Source organism: Drosophila sechellia, chromosome 3R (genome assembly GCF_004382195.2).
Source record: "Drosophila sechellia strain sech25 chromosome 3R, ASM438219v1, whole genome shotgun sequence".
NCBI classification, from domain to species: domain Eukaryota; kingdom Metazoa; phylum Arthropoda; class Insecta; order Diptera; family Drosophilidae; genus Drosophila; species Drosophila sechellia.
Window position 1 is genome coordinate 19,683,093 of NC_045952.1, and position 13,132 is coordinate 19,696,224.

Below are 13,132 nucleotides of genomic sequence, written 5' to 3' on the forward strand. Positions count from 1 at the left end.
TTGCTGAGACTCTTACAAGAATTTCAAATATTGCAGTTTGGATACCTATTTCCCATGTAGTTAATAAAAAACCTAAATTGGGATGACTAAATGAATTTCGGTTTTATTTGATTGAGTGTTCTGAACTACTGAGGCCAGGGCCATTGCCAACTGTAAAATACCATTATGAATTTTGGGTCGAAAGAGTTAGGAATAATGGAAGTCCTAGGCGTTGGAGCAGTCGTTGTCCTCGTACACCTTGATCATGTTCTCCTTGATCTGCAGTTCCTTGTGGAACAGGACCTCGCTGTGCAGCGCCTCCTCGCGTTCGCGGGCTATCTTGAGCTCGAGGAGATCGAGGCGCCGTTGCTCGATCATAACGCGATAGCGATGGAGCTCTTGCTGCCGCTGGCGGAAATTGGGCAGTTGGTTGGTACCTGCGCTCCCACTGCTGACACTCGAGCACTTGTTGCCCCCCACTGCTGGTGATGGTCCGCCCTTCGTCTCGGCGGCCACCTTGCTCGCCGCAGTGCGATGCCTAGTTGGAAACGGATTCCGCCGTGTCGCTCCCGTAAACGAGCAGCTGGTGGGCGCCGAGACATGGACACTGATCAGTTCGCTGCGTGGATAGGATCCTGGCTCCTGGACGGGACTGTTTTTGGGGACCTCCAGCTCGCCGGAGTAGCATGAATCCGTGTCGTTGGCCAACAACATGCGTCGGCGTCGGCCAAACCGTGGCTCCACTTCGCGCACAACACACGTCTGCTGCGGCGGCAGGCTGAACGTCTCCATCTTGAGATCCGATACCAGTTTGCAGGACGTTGATCCCCGTGACGTGCTCGGGCATCGTTCAGGAGCCAGGTCCTTGATCCGCTTGTTCTTAAGCGATTCGTGGGAGGGCTTGTAGCGCAATGCCAGGTTTGTCTTGGACGTCAGCACGACATCTGTGGGATTCTCGGGCTGCATTGCTGAAATTTTCCTTTCGCCACGTTGACGCTTGTGGATACCGTCGAAAAGACGCCGCCAGTAGATGATCGCCTGCTCTTTGGAGCTGATCTCCTTGGCCTCCGGCAGTGACGTGGCCGACGATTGATTGGCATTCCAGCTTTGTTGCGGCAGGCTAACCGACATTTTGCCCAATGCACCTTGATCGTTGCTGGCGCTCTTTGTTTCCACCTCTTGCGATAGCAACTGGCAGTTTTCGGAGGCAGTGCATCCCTTGGCCTCCGGCAGTGACGTTGCCGAAGATTGATGGGGATTCCTGGTTGTTTGTGGTGGGCTAGCCGACATGTTGCCCAATGCACCTTGTTCGTTGCTGGCGCTCTGTGTTTCCAACTCTTGCGATGGCAGCTGACAGTTTTCAGAGGCAGTGCGTCCCTTGGTGGGCACATCGGATACCTTATTTCGGTTCCGGCTGCGCGAAGGATGCCGGCGATAATTGACCAAGGAGTCGAAGGTCTCCTCCTCCTCGTTGAGCTTCCACATGACGCGGCGACTGCTACTAGACGTTGAGCGTCCAAACCCCTCTTCTGGAGCAAAGAACACACATAGTTTTAACAACTTAAGGATGCCACAATCGGCAAGACTCACCCGACTTGTGGTTTCTATCCATGGTTTGAGTTCTCCGCTGACCAATAAAGTTCGCCACTGGCCTGCAGCTGTTCTGGTTTTGAATTTACAGAGCTTACAAATTTGGGATGCCTGTATGTGTGTAGCTGAATTATATCTGAAAATTTGGAGGCACACAACAAAATACACCTATCATACTCGAAAAGATCTAATTGAACACACGGCCTACTAATAACAAATGCTGCTTTATTTCTTTCGATCTTTAATATTCATTTCAATCGAGAGTGTATAAGTTCTTTTAAATATTGTTGTTGTTTGTTTATTAACTATCCGTTTTACACGCGCTTTAAAAGTATGTTAACATTTTGCGTTTAACGAAATGACATAAATATTATACAGGTAAATTATTCAACGTAGGATCTGGTTTTGGTTTTCTTTCAGCTTCCAGCTTCCAACTGGTTTGGTTTCAGTAAAATTGTTTCTTTGGTTTTAAAAGCATGAGATTTGTGGACTATTGAGAGTTTTTGTGATCGATTTGTGCGTTATTTTGCTATGAAACCACACAAAGGTCTTACAAATTATTACACAATCTTCGGTGTAACTTCGAAAATGTTTGTGGACATTAGTGACTAGCATTGGAGGAGCTGTAATCCTCGTTTCCTTTCAGGCGGGGATAATTGAGCGTGATTTTAAGTTGCCAATAGGCTGAATTGGGGAGAAGTGTAATGGAGGGTTTTCGCCTAGTTTTTAACACTCTATAAATGTTTTATATGATTTAGCTAATTTGTTGTTCGCTACCTTGTAAACGGTTGACCGCTTGGGTTTGCATTGTTTTTAGTGACGTCTTGAACATGTTATTTACGCTATTTGCTAGTTTTATATAAAGTAGTTTCATTAAAGTACACACATGGTCTAGACTTTTAACTGGGCTCCATTATGTTGTTCTCCGCCTTTTGAATATTGGCATGAACTACTAAACGCTGCCTCTTAGTGGTAATTAATTAATTTAATGCCCTTTCGGCCATTTGTTTCATGATTTTGATGCTGACTAGATTTTGTGATAAATTCCAATGATTTTTTACAATTCTTTTTAAGATTCGAGCTTTCTGTGAACTATTATAAATTATTATTTCCACACATCAAATTTGTTTTTCGATATTTTTTTTACAAAAAAATTGTCATCTTAAAATTGTGAAAATTATTCAAGTTTTAGGTTTTGCTTGTTGTCTTATATTGGTTCCAATTGATGCTTAAATGTTAACAATTTTTGTATATAAAACCGTTACATATATGTATATAAGAGTGTGTGTATGTTATCATAAACCTTACTATACATAATTATTAATATGCTACAAATGTGTTTTGTTTTCTTTTCTTTCTGTTTGGTTTCTCTTCTCCACGGCCATGAGCAATTCAGCTGCCTACTGCTTTTCATCTTCATTACATTTTCTTACTCTGCATTTTATCCTTTTTCGATCTTGTAGATTGCTAAACTTTCGCATGTATATTTGCTGCTAGTTGGCTGTTGGATGTGTCTGTCTATGTGGCTAATCATAAGTTACTGGACGACACAGCGAGAAAACGAAGACGATGGCATACCACACCTCGGTCAGGTAAAGGGCGATCTGCAGCGTGCACAGGCAGTACTCCAGGCGCAGTCGGTAGGTCTGGAGCAGCAGCAGATAGGAGACGCCCACGAAGCAGGGGGCGGTCATGAAGACCGACAGTATGGCCGACCAGCCTGTGATCGAAAAGCATAGGAGTTCATTAGAATCTGGACAAGATTAACTGATGGTAAGAGCCATAGATACTATACTATTATAGGATATAAGCAGTTTTTTAAACCTAATGGTTTGGTTTGATTAAACGATTGATAACACTATTGAGGGTGATTCTATTGTTTTTCTAAATCCTATAATTAGACCAGCCAGCGGGCGGAAGATTCTACCTCGATCGGCCAGCGAACTCATGCGCCCCATTATCAATCGGATCGTCTCGAAGACAATGAAGCTAATCATCACCCCCGTGTCCAGGGCCAGAGTATGTCCCGTGTAGCTGAGATTGATGGCCTTCAGGAGGCCCATGGCCATCTCGCAACAGGCGAACATGCCGAAGTAGAACGAGTTGAGGTAGATCAACACCTCGTAGTTCATGCTGGGATTGGGCTTCTTCGGCACGAGCGGTGGCGGACGCTTGGGCGGCATCTTTCTGCCGGCTTAGCACCTCCTCCTCTGGCTGCTGGTTCTTCTTTTCCTCCTGTTACCCCTCGATGTCTACGGCAAATTGCACCGATTTGATCTCCCGGATCGCTTACACGGCGGCGTTGCTCACGTTGGGCACTGTATTTATAGACTGACCATAATAATAACGCGAACCTGCCGTGCTGCTCGCTTGGCCAATGCAGCGGCAGCGGCATCGACATCGGCGGTCTCACGGTTTGTCGCTGCGAAATGTGCTGTTTATTTGAATAATGTGCTGCTGGTCGTTGTCGCCTTTTATTTGTTTTCTCTGCTCGTTGTTTGGGTCAGCATTGGCCGGCAGATAGCCTGCCTAGAAATGTGGGGGAGAATGATTTCGCTGGCGGCTAGTTGGGGAAAAAAAAACTCCTAAAAACTCCCTAGACGCAATGCTCCACAGGGCACAGAACTGCCATTAAATGGTTACCTTGAAATTCAGGACAGGTTTAGGGTGAATATAAGCCAACCATAGGTTGGCATTTAAATTATTTTTAAAAACTCATAAAGCGTTATGTACATTATGCCTCGCTAAAGTCTCGTGAAGCTCTCCTCTGTAAATCGTACAGGGCATGTTGGCTAACCAAGACCGAACGGAGAGCCCTCTCATCTGGTCATTACAGCCAGGCTAACGTGCCCGCAGTGGGCCGTGTATATTACATTCAAATTAGAAGTGTACATTGCACCTAGGGGACAGCAGCGGTGTTGCACGAGCCATGCAGTTCGCATATAATTTTAGACCATCAGAGCCGTATAAAAATACCAGAACCGAGCGGGTCCGAGGAGCAACTGCGCCAGCAGGGAGGCAACGCCACAAAGGCCGGACAAAAGAATGCAACCAAGAAATGCAAATTAAATGCAGCTTTGCTTTTGATAGAATCGGACGCGTCGTGTTTCGCCGCGATGTGATTTCCGCGGGCGCGAATGATCTGTGCGGATTATATAAGTTGATAAAGGTTCACGTACCTTGTTGAAAATCCTTCTCAACCGCCAGCCAACGGGACCCCACGGATCCCTAGGCGGTCTAGTAGGGTCCAGATATTTTGTTTTGTTTTTATGTGCGGTGGCTTAGTCTGCATTTAAGTGGCTTAGTTTTGAGGCCTTGGCGAATCGCTTGATGTGAAAGTGCCAGAGGAAAGTGTTTCGTCTTCGTCGTAGTCGTCGCTCGGCTGTGGATGCTTCTTCTCCTTCTCCTCCAGGTGGGAGTGTTAGTGCTGGCTTGGTCTTGATCTCGATCTTGGTCGTTGACGTGGCGGCGGCAACGCGGCTTATCAACTGCTAGGTGTATGTGACGGGGCGACACATTGTACAAATGAATATGCTGGCGTAGACTAGTTCAGCACCTTGTAGGGTGATCATTAAGGCACTCAGAATAATTTCGAGTTTGAGAACAAAGGTTTGAAAACAACACAAGTAGATAACAATAGCAAGACTGGGCAGTGTTAATATTACGGATGCGGTTGCTTGCCAGCCTGCAAAAAGAGACAAAACCAAGGAAAATGTTAGCTACAGATGCACGGAAAATCGTATAATAAAGTGTATTCGATTGAAAGTGATTCAGTGTTTTAAAGTATTATACTAATAATTTCATGTTTATCCGACACAACACATTGCGATAATTAATATTAACCGCCCCAATTGCTGTTCCAATAACTCATTTTGATGATTCGCTTTGATAGATTTCCTTTGCATATTGCCTAATGTGCCAGAAGGCGCCTTTCCCCTTCCACCATAAAACGCGTATTTTCATCCGGGGTGATGACCATAATTACGCATACGCCGTGTGGGCTACATACATATGTATATGTATGACCGTCCAAACGTTTATGGGTTATGGCCGCGGAGGCAGTGGGATGGCATGAAATGGGCATGGTGACCGGGCAAACAAATAATTTCGCCATGTCATCATCGCTGCTGGTAGACTTTTCCCACCCTTGCAGTGCCATAGGGCAAGGGGAGTACTCACCACGATCGCTTAGACTGCTCTTCCGACCGAAGACAATGCGCACGGTCTCGATGATGCACAGTGAGAGCAGGATGCTGGCCTCCCGGGACAACGCGTTCTCGCCGTAGCTGAGATTGATCGCCTTAAGAACGCCCACGCCCACTTCGAAGGCGGCGTACATGCCAAAGTAGAACGAGTTCAGATACATAAGTATCTCATAGATGAGGCTGGCGTTCATGGTGGCCGCTACTGCGGTATCGAGTCCTCCTGCGTAGCGCCCAGTTCCTCAAGGCGGCAGGTGCGTCGCCTCTAACGGGTTGGATGTCACCTGGGCAGTTTGGAGCAGCTCCTCCCGCTTTTCCACTGGCAGCAGCAGGTGTTTCGGCTTCTCTACGACAGCATTGGGACCTTTGGGCGGTATGTGGTGAGTGAGTGAGTGCCTGCTGGACTGAACAAGTTTTGCTAATTGCGGTCTGCTCGTATTTACCAATGCGCGCATACATACAGTCAAACTTCCTCTACTAGAATTTCACAAAATCAATCGAACTTTATAGGTGGCTTTGTTTTACCCATACAAGTACATATGTACATTGTATGTATTTATTTACTAGGTAAATTTATTTACCGACAAGAAACAACTTTCTTCGTCATTAAAGGACACTTTTTATTGTAGTAGTACAGTCGTTTCTACTTATGGAAGTTTGACTGTATTTACGCATCGTCCTCACCTCTTCCACTGCTTTTTCTTCTTGTTCCCGTTCTACTTCGCCAGTGCTCTTTCCTCTTCTTCTAGCTGCTCTACCGTTACTGTCTGAAGTCCCGTTGTCATGGGAGTATGTGGATGTTATGTTATGTATATGTAATGCACGCAGGCGACAACTCTATGCTAATATTAAGTACATGCGTTCACGTTTATTTATACGCGTTGTTGTTGCCCGATGGCCTGGCTGCTTGTTGTTGTTGGTTTGTTGGTGAGAGACGAGGGGCTTATATAAAAAGGAAAGGAACCTCTAACGCACATGCACAAGTGTGGCCATGGGCGAGTAACGGAGAAATTGCCGATTCCAATTGGAAAATGTGCGAGCCTGCGAGTTCCGGTCACACTGGAAATCACTTTTTATCCAATTAAGTTTTTCATTCGATAAATATGTTAACATTTTTTTACAGTAGCTTTTTACCAAGTACCTGATTTTTTTAAACAAAATTGCTTTTATCGTTGCACAAATATTATTATGCAGAAAGAAAGTACATGTTCAATATATTAAAAACGGCTAAGATCATGCCATTAAAAACAGTATATTTGAGTTTCCCGCCAAAGGTGCTGTTAAGCTGGACAGCTGATAACCAAAACGATAACTTTACATTCGATGTGTGCAGGGATAACAAATGTATTAAGAATCGAACCAGTTGTGGCATATCTATCTGATTTTATTGACCTATTTTGGTAAAATTCCTTAATTTACCTCAGGTTTTCTGGCTTTTCGCAATGCCGGCCGACCAAATTCAATACTCAGAGAAGTACTTCGACGACAAATTTGAATACAGGTACGTGCGACTTGCGTTTCAGCACCCGAACACTGTTTGTTTACACGCAAACCACTTTCCCACCCTGCAGGCATGTTATCCTGCCACCGGATTTGGCCAAACATGTGCCGAAGGCTCATTTGATGACCGAGACGGAGTGGCGCAACCTGGGCGTGCAGCAGAGCCCCGGCTGGGTGCACTACATGGTCCACGCTCCGGAGCCTCATGTGATTCTATTCCGACGCAAACGCATTCCGGCGGAGGACGCTCCACAGGTGGCAGCCGCTAATGCGGCTCAGGCCATCGCGAATCTCTGCGGTTAGGCGGAGGATGCCATGCCGCCAAGGAACGCTCTTCCAAGGACGCACTCGTCAATGCTCACGCAGTATTTCATAAGTTAGCATCAGACAGCCTGATGTAAAATTAGAAACCATAGCTTTAGTGTTCAGCTGGCAAGTTCAAAGACACGAAACGAACTGAAGACATCGTTTCTGTTAATTTCATTATGTTTATTTACCTAAAATACAAATCAAAGCGTACGCCCTGTGTACAGACAGTTTAAAAGTAGTGGTTAACTAATTGACTAATTGTAGCAGCGCCATATCGCCGGCAGCAGGCGATTCGTCCAACTCTCGTTGCTCAGGTTGCAGTTCTTTAGGGCGTAATGCTCCATGGCGTATAGTGAGATCAGCGTGGCATTTCCTAGGATCAGAGAAAACCACAAAAAGATGTTGCCCATCACTTTTGGAGCACTTCGCATTAGGAATACCAAGGCAACACCCACGACACCAAAGAAGAAGAACATCACTGGGAAGAACATTTGCAGGGCGAAGCCGAGAACCTGCTCATGGACCACAGCGGAGATCATGAACACTGCCAGCGAGGCGGCCACCTTGGAACCTCGGAACACATGAGTGTACATATCCTTGTATACGTACTCGTACAGCCAGTCGTGCACGACGACATTCCAGTTTCTGTAGTAGCCATCGTAAGTGTGCGACGTCCACCAGTCTTTGTAGAACATTCGATCGCCGAAGCGTAGCAACTCCGACGTGAAGTTGAGCCACGAGTGCAGGATTAGGTAGAAGCCGCACAGGAAGATCAACCCGCTGGGCAGCATCATGCCGAACAGCTTGAGGATCAGCTGGGAGGGTCCCATTGGTTCCAGGCCGTACTGTCCGAAGTGCTCGTGGATGTGCCGCTCATGGATGAACGCGTACAGGAAGGCTATGGCCACCACCTCCAACAGGCGATTCAGGGCGAACTTCCAGCGGATGTGGGAGGTGCGCGGGTAGCTGTCTCGGTAGATAAGCGTGGGCGCAAACAGGAAGTACGTGTAGCAGCTCAGCGGCGGCACAAAGGGTCGCCCACTGCCCTCTTTCTCCTCCTCCGCATCTTCCTTCTTGGCCTTGCCCTTCAGAACCCGCTCAGCATTGTACCTCACAAAGGCGTGCATCTTCATCAGCAGTCGCGTGCTCTCGAGCAACAGGACACACGCACTCACGAAGGGCAGGTTGAACTTGAGGCACAGCGAAGTCGACACGAAACAGAAGACCAGCTGGGAGCTGATGTACAGGATGAGACAGCTGTGCGACCAAAAGCGCTGGAGGAAACCTGCACAATGAGCGAACTGATTAGAAAATATGTCCAAAGAAATGAGGTCCTTTTAAGGTGCTACATTTATCTTCTCTTAAGTTACTTTACTTTTATGTAAAGTACTTTTTTTAAACAAACAGAGCAAATGTGCAAATAAACGTTGTACAATTCAACCGAGATGAGTAAGTTATAAGTGAGTTTCCTTTGTTAAAGGCGATGTCGTCACAATTTGCTGGTCAAGTGCCTCAACAAAAGGCTCATAACACATGAGCTTTTAACTACCTGCACTTTTGAAAAAGCAGATATGATTCCATAAATTATCATTACCATACTTTAAATAATTTAATTTAACCCTATAATTTTACGATAATTAAATCACCCAACTTACTGTGCGGTTTCAGCTTATGCCTGACCAAGGCCCATCCGCGGAAGGCGAAGTAGAGTGCCAGGACGAAGACATGCTCCAGCAGCCAAACGCCCATCACCCAGTGGAGGCGGCGCAGTCCGCTGCGGAAAGTGCCCAGTCCCAGATCGAAGCGGCCATCCACAAAGTAATCGTAGCAAATCACGTTCAGCAGGAACATGACCAGAATAATGTAGAAGATGTGGTAGATGGTGCGCATGTGCTCCACCTGCAGCAGAGCGGTGAGGTACGATTCCCGGGCAACGAACACTTTTTCGGGCAGTTGTCGCCGCTGCTTACGGGCGGATGTTTCGCTTTGGATCGGTGGCCTTGGATGCGTGCCATTTGCATGGCCATTTGTGGAGTCGCTGACGTCTGCTGGCGCTTGACTGACGCGATTGTGCCAGGTGCTCTTTCGATCCGATCTCTCGAAGTTGGGGAACTCGTGGGCACGCAGCTCGCGCTGTCGCAGATCCTGCAGCACATCCTCCACCATGCAGGACAGCCGCTGCTCGAAGTCCGTCAGCATCTTGGACTGGAACTTCTGCAGCTTGTCGCGCACAAAGCCGAGGTCGGGCAACCTGGGCTGTGCCTCCTCCTCGCCTCGTTTTTCTTGACATTCCGCGGCCATGACTGGTTCTCAAATGCTGTGCGTCCTGCTTCTAAAGCTGTTCCTTTAGTGTTAATGTCAATCCTATCCAGCTGGTGGATTTTACAGCAGCGACTGTCCCCGGGAACGTCAGTTCGCACAATGTACGCGTCGCTGGTGCGGCTGTGTTGTTTTCAAATCCGCGTCGATAACGGCGCTTTGCTGACTTAGCAGCAGGGGCGGCGCTAAAGGGGATCAAAAAAATAGCTTTATTATATGTATAATTTAATGAATATTTATATTAAATATATTATTATAATAAATAATAAAAAATATATTTAAAATATGAAATCTATAATTTACTAAAATTAATAATCGAGTGAAATATATTTTTTATTATTATTTATAATCTATTTAATGATGATTGTGTTGATCTTTTTGAACTTGATAAAATTATGGACATTATATAGAATTTTTCATATTCTAAATACGCTATATATTCCAGCCCGCGACACTTAGCTGGGTCTCGAGTTTCCTAATGCTAAGTTAAAGTGCGCTATACAATTGTAATTGAAATACATTCGGACTAATATCTCGCACTTTGAGCAAGACGACTGACTGACTAGCTGTCAACGGCACTTTAATCAGTCTATTCTACGCCACAAGTGCGATAAGCGCTGTCCATTGGCCTCGTGGCTCTCTGATTCTCAGGAGGCGAGTGCGAGTGCGAGTGCACTTGCACCCGATTTGTTTACATGATGCTGACCCGATTCCGATTGCAGCCAGCCCAGTGCATGGCGCACAGTGGGCCAGGCACAGTGGGGCGTATCACAAAAACCATCGTTGAAAAATTCTAGATTATAATGGAAATTAACTTATTACTGTTATAAAAGTTATAGATGTTATTATAACTACTTCTATATGTATGAAAATTTACAATAAACACATTTCCAACTACTAGGAAAACTTTCAAATGAACATTCGATGTGATGGAACAGCATGGGTGTTATAAGTTTAAATCCGTAAAGTTTAATTGCACGCAGATATCCCTATCAAAGTTCAAAGATTCCATTGATAGCGGCTAATAAAACTACTAAGATTAGCTAGTTCTGTAATCACCTTGCGGCTAAGCACACCTGTGATCTTGATGTACTTACACAAATAATCAGGTTAATGCTTAGTTTGTAGAGACAAAGTATGCACTAAAGACATTTCCCAACAGCTACTAAGGGGAAGTAACTTGTAATAAAGGAAACAAAGTTATTCAATTTAATTTTTCGTCATTGCATGAATCAGCTTAGCGTTGAAGGTTTATGATTAATTTTTGGTCATAAACCTTAACTTACCACTTACTATCAAGAATGTTTTAACAGGAATTATTTCAGTTAAAAGTTAAAAGGGGCAAATGGTTTAAATGTACCATTAGTTTAGTTCAAAAAGTTAAAAGCCCTACAATACTAATTCCTCTTACGATTAAAAGCCTGCAGTTTCCTTTAAAATAATTATCGTTTAGATGCAATAATTAATAAAATGAGTTAAGAGTTTGCTTGCTGTAATTGCATTGAATGATTGAAAATGCTTTCCAAATATTTTCCAACAAATACTTGACTTGTGTGTAAATTATGAAATTTTTAATTAGCGCATTTTTCCAAGCCAAAAAAGTATACCAAAAATGGTATATAGCTTTGCTGCACCAAAAACATGGCCCAAATTGCGAATAATGAGCGTGTGTGTGTGTATTTGTATATTTTCGGTGAATTTTTGGCATATTTAATTGCAAATATTTACGAGAGTGTAAGTATATGCATATGTATGTATGCATGTGCGTATATCTCGATGAGTGGAATAAAAACAAATACACGGGCACAAACATAGTGTTTTGATAGCGAAAAATGAGCCGAAATTAAAGCTCACGGCCATAAGTCCTGCGGTTCGCAGGATGCACGCGGTGTGTGTGTGTGTGTGTGCACGTATTGGTGTGTGGGTGTGCTAGAAATTATATTAATACTGTGCAGACGCAATAACCAAAAATATTTATTATTTATGCGAAATAAACAGCAGCGGCAAGAAAAACTCAACGCACACACTCACACACACACGCAACCATAAACCAAATATGAAATTAATGCAAAAATGACAACAGCAGCCAGTGCGATGGCTAGAGCGAAAAAATAACAGCCAAAAACGGAGAGTGTAATATATATGAAAATAGGAATAATAAAAGCTGCTCCACTACCAGGACTCGTAAAGCACAGGGGCCAAAAGGACCAAAAGGACGCAGTCGAAGTCGAAGTCGCAGCGTATTCATAAAGATGCCGCCCGAAGGCGGCCATTATGGAGAAACCGAACGGACGGGGGATCCAGATCCTTTGGCCGGGATAGGAGACAAGCGTACACATAAAAAGACATTTTTATTGCCACCCATTCCGTGGCAGGGAAGGCCACCAAGAAGGCCAAAACCGAGCAGTCGGGGCCAACACAAAAAAGAGGGAGAAACAAAAAAGGCAACAAAAATATTATGCGACCGCATAAAAATCTATATAATTCATAAACCCCCACTCGGAATAGAGATGGCCAAGTGGCGATTTTCGCAGTTCAATTTGATTTAAATTGGCTTGGACAAGGTTAGGATAAAATATATATAAAAATGTTCAAAACATTATAATTACGATATAGTAAAGAACTAGAAGCAATCAATTTGGAAACGATAAATGATCACTTACAATTGGAAACAAAATGGCTGTAGCATTTGAACAGTTAGTTAAGAGTTGGTGGATATACCGTTATGGATGTTGATATATGGACATTTTGGAATAGATCGGCGGCATCACTGACCCAATGAAATGGTGGAAAGTTGGAAACGGGAAGGCAAACACGTACGCCGCTCTGTGGCGGCCATATTGGGTCATAAAAAGCACTCACACACACTGCCACACACACACACTCACACACACACACATAGAGAGCAGCATAAAAGCCTGGCCACAAACCAAAAGCGGGCCAACAACAGCAACAATAAAGGAGGAAAAAAGTGACAGCAGCAGCAGAAAAAATTTTATGATCCTGCCTGCGCAAAAGTTTTGTGAAGCAGAAACATATAAAAAATGTTGCATATTTTTGGGCATGTGGAAAAATGGGGCGGCCAAAGTGGGCGGTGGGCGGTGGGTGTTGTGCGCATATGCGAGTGCGTGTGTGAGTGTGCATGTTTTGTCATTTCCGTTATTTGTCGTTGTATTGTTGGTTTATAGGCGCACCGTTTTGTGTGTCCCAAAATGAAAACAACAGCAACAACG

The 13,132-nt window shown here is 44.8% G+C and overlaps 5 protein-coding genes across 8 annotated transcripts; 1 reads left to right on the forward strand and 4 right to left on the reverse strand.

The window, feature by feature from the left end:
* Positions 1-77: 77 nt before the first annotated feature.
* Positions 78-1,707, reverse strand: LOC6607219. Of its 2 annotated transcripts, none has more exons than XM_032722867.1 (2): positions 1,570-1,707; positions 78-1,505 (listed from the first exon to the last, which is right to left on the reverse strand). In XM_032722867.1, exons 1-2 carry the CDS (start codon positions 1,589-1,591, stop codon positions 205-207), a joined length of 1,323 nt encoding a protein of 440 aa, XP_032578758.1. In that variant the 5' UTR covers positions 1,592-1,707; the 3' UTR covers positions 78-204. The 2 variants fall into 2 exon arrangements, with proteins under 2 accessions (XP_032578758.1, XP_002032003.1); XM_002031967.2 differs by having other exon boundaries at positions 78-1,508; positions 1,570-1,681.
* A 144-nt stretch (positions 1,708-1,851) lies between these two features.
* LOC6607220 lies at positions 1,852-3,752 on the reverse strand. The gene is made up of 2 exons (XM_002031968.2): positions 3,497-3,752; positions 1,852-3,289 (listed from the first exon to the last, which is right to left on the reverse strand). The coding sequence occupies exons 1-2, from the start codon at positions 3,750-3,752 to the stop codon at positions 3,096-3,098; spliced, it is 450 nt and encodes a 149-aa protein (XP_002032004.1). The 3' UTR covers positions 1,852-3,095.
* A 923-nt stretch (positions 3,753-4,675) lies between these two features.
* Positions 4,676-7,815, forward strand: LOC6607222 (cyclin-dependent kinases regulatory subunit). The gene is made up of 3 exons (XM_002031970.2): positions 4,676-4,981; positions 7,196-7,272; positions 7,343-7,815. Exons 1-3 carry the CDS (start codon positions 4,958-4,960, stop codon positions 7,572-7,574), a joined length of 333 nt encoding a protein of 110 aa, XP_002032006.2. The 5' UTR covers positions 4,676-4,957; the 3' UTR covers positions 7,575-7,815.
* On the reverse strand, positions 5,020-6,779 carry LOC6607221 (transmembrane protein 216). 3 transcript variants are annotated; one of them, XM_002031969.2, is made up of 3 exons: positions 6,456-6,779; positions 5,749-6,135; positions 5,020-5,254 (listed from the first exon to the last, which is right to left on the reverse strand). In XM_002031969.2, the coding sequence occupies exons 2-3, from the start codon at positions 5,963-5,965 to the stop codon at positions 5,061-5,063; spliced, it is 411 nt and encodes a 136-aa protein (XP_002032005.1). In that variant the 5' UTR covers positions 5,966-6,135; positions 6,456-6,779; the 3' UTR covers positions 5,020-5,060. The 3 variants fall into 3 exon arrangements, with proteins under 3 accessions (XP_002032005.1, XP_032578761.1, XP_032578760.1); XM_032722870.1 differs by having other exon boundaries at positions 5,749-6,170; XM_032722869.1 differs by having other exon boundaries at positions 5,749-6,175.
* Positions 7,740-10,023, reverse strand: LOC6607223 (sterol O-acyltransferase 1). Its single transcript, XM_002031971.2, has 2 exons — positions 9,236-10,023; positions 7,740-8,865 (listed from the first exon to the last, which is right to left on the reverse strand). The coding sequence occupies exons 1-2, from the start codon at positions 9,879-9,881 to the stop codon at positions 7,835-7,837; spliced, it is 1,677 nt and encodes a 558-aa protein (XP_002032007.1). The 5' UTR covers positions 9,882-10,023; the 3' UTR covers positions 7,740-7,834.
* Between the last annotated feature and the right edge of the window lie 3,109 nt (positions 10,024-13,132).

Bases quoted from the DNA above. Each gene is read 5' to 3' on its own strand.
- LOC6607220 (XM_002031968.2), bottom strand. From the start codon at position 3,752: ATGCCGCCCAAGCGTCCGCCACCGCTCGTGCCGAAGAAGCCCAATCCC. The intron at 3,290-3,496 runs GTAGAATCTTCC...TTTCGATCACAG, and splicing joins GAGTTCGCTGGCCGATCGAG to GCTGGTCGGCCATACTGTCG.
- LOC6607219 (XM_002031967.2), bottom strand. From the start codon at position 1,591: ATGGATAGAAACCACAAGTCGG. The intron at 1,509-1,569 runs GTGAGTCTTGCC...TCTTTGCTCCAG, and splicing joins GGATAGAAACCACAAGTCGG to AAGAGGGGTTTGGACGCTCA.
- LOC6607223 (XM_002031971.2), bottom strand. From the start codon at position 9,881: ATGGCCGCGGAATGTCAAGAAAAACGAGGCGAGGAGGAGGCACAGCCC. The intron at 8,866-9,235 runs GTAAGTTGGGTG...CTCATTGTGCAG, and splicing joins GCATAAGCTGAAACCGCACA to GTTTCCTCCAGCGCTTTTGG.
- LOC6607221 (XM_002031969.2), bottom strand. From the start codon at position 5,965: ATGAACGCCAGCCTCATCTATGAGATACTTATGTATCTGAACTCGTTC. The intron at 5,255-5,748 runs GTGAGTACTCCC...CTCTTTTTGCAG, and splicing joins GAGCAGTCTAAGCGATCGTG to GCTGGCAAGCAACCGCATCC.
- LOC6607222 (XM_002031970.2), top strand. From the start codon at position 4,958: ATGCTTCTTCTCCTTCTCCTCCAG. The intron at 4,982-7,195 runs GTGGGAGTGTTA...AATTTACCTCAG, and splicing joins TTCTTCTCCTTCTCCTCCAG to GTTTTCTGGCTTTTCGCAAT. The intron at 7,273-7,342 runs GTACGTGCGACT...CCCACCCTGCAG, and splicing joins GACGACAAATTTGAATACAG to GCATGTTATCCTGCCACCGG.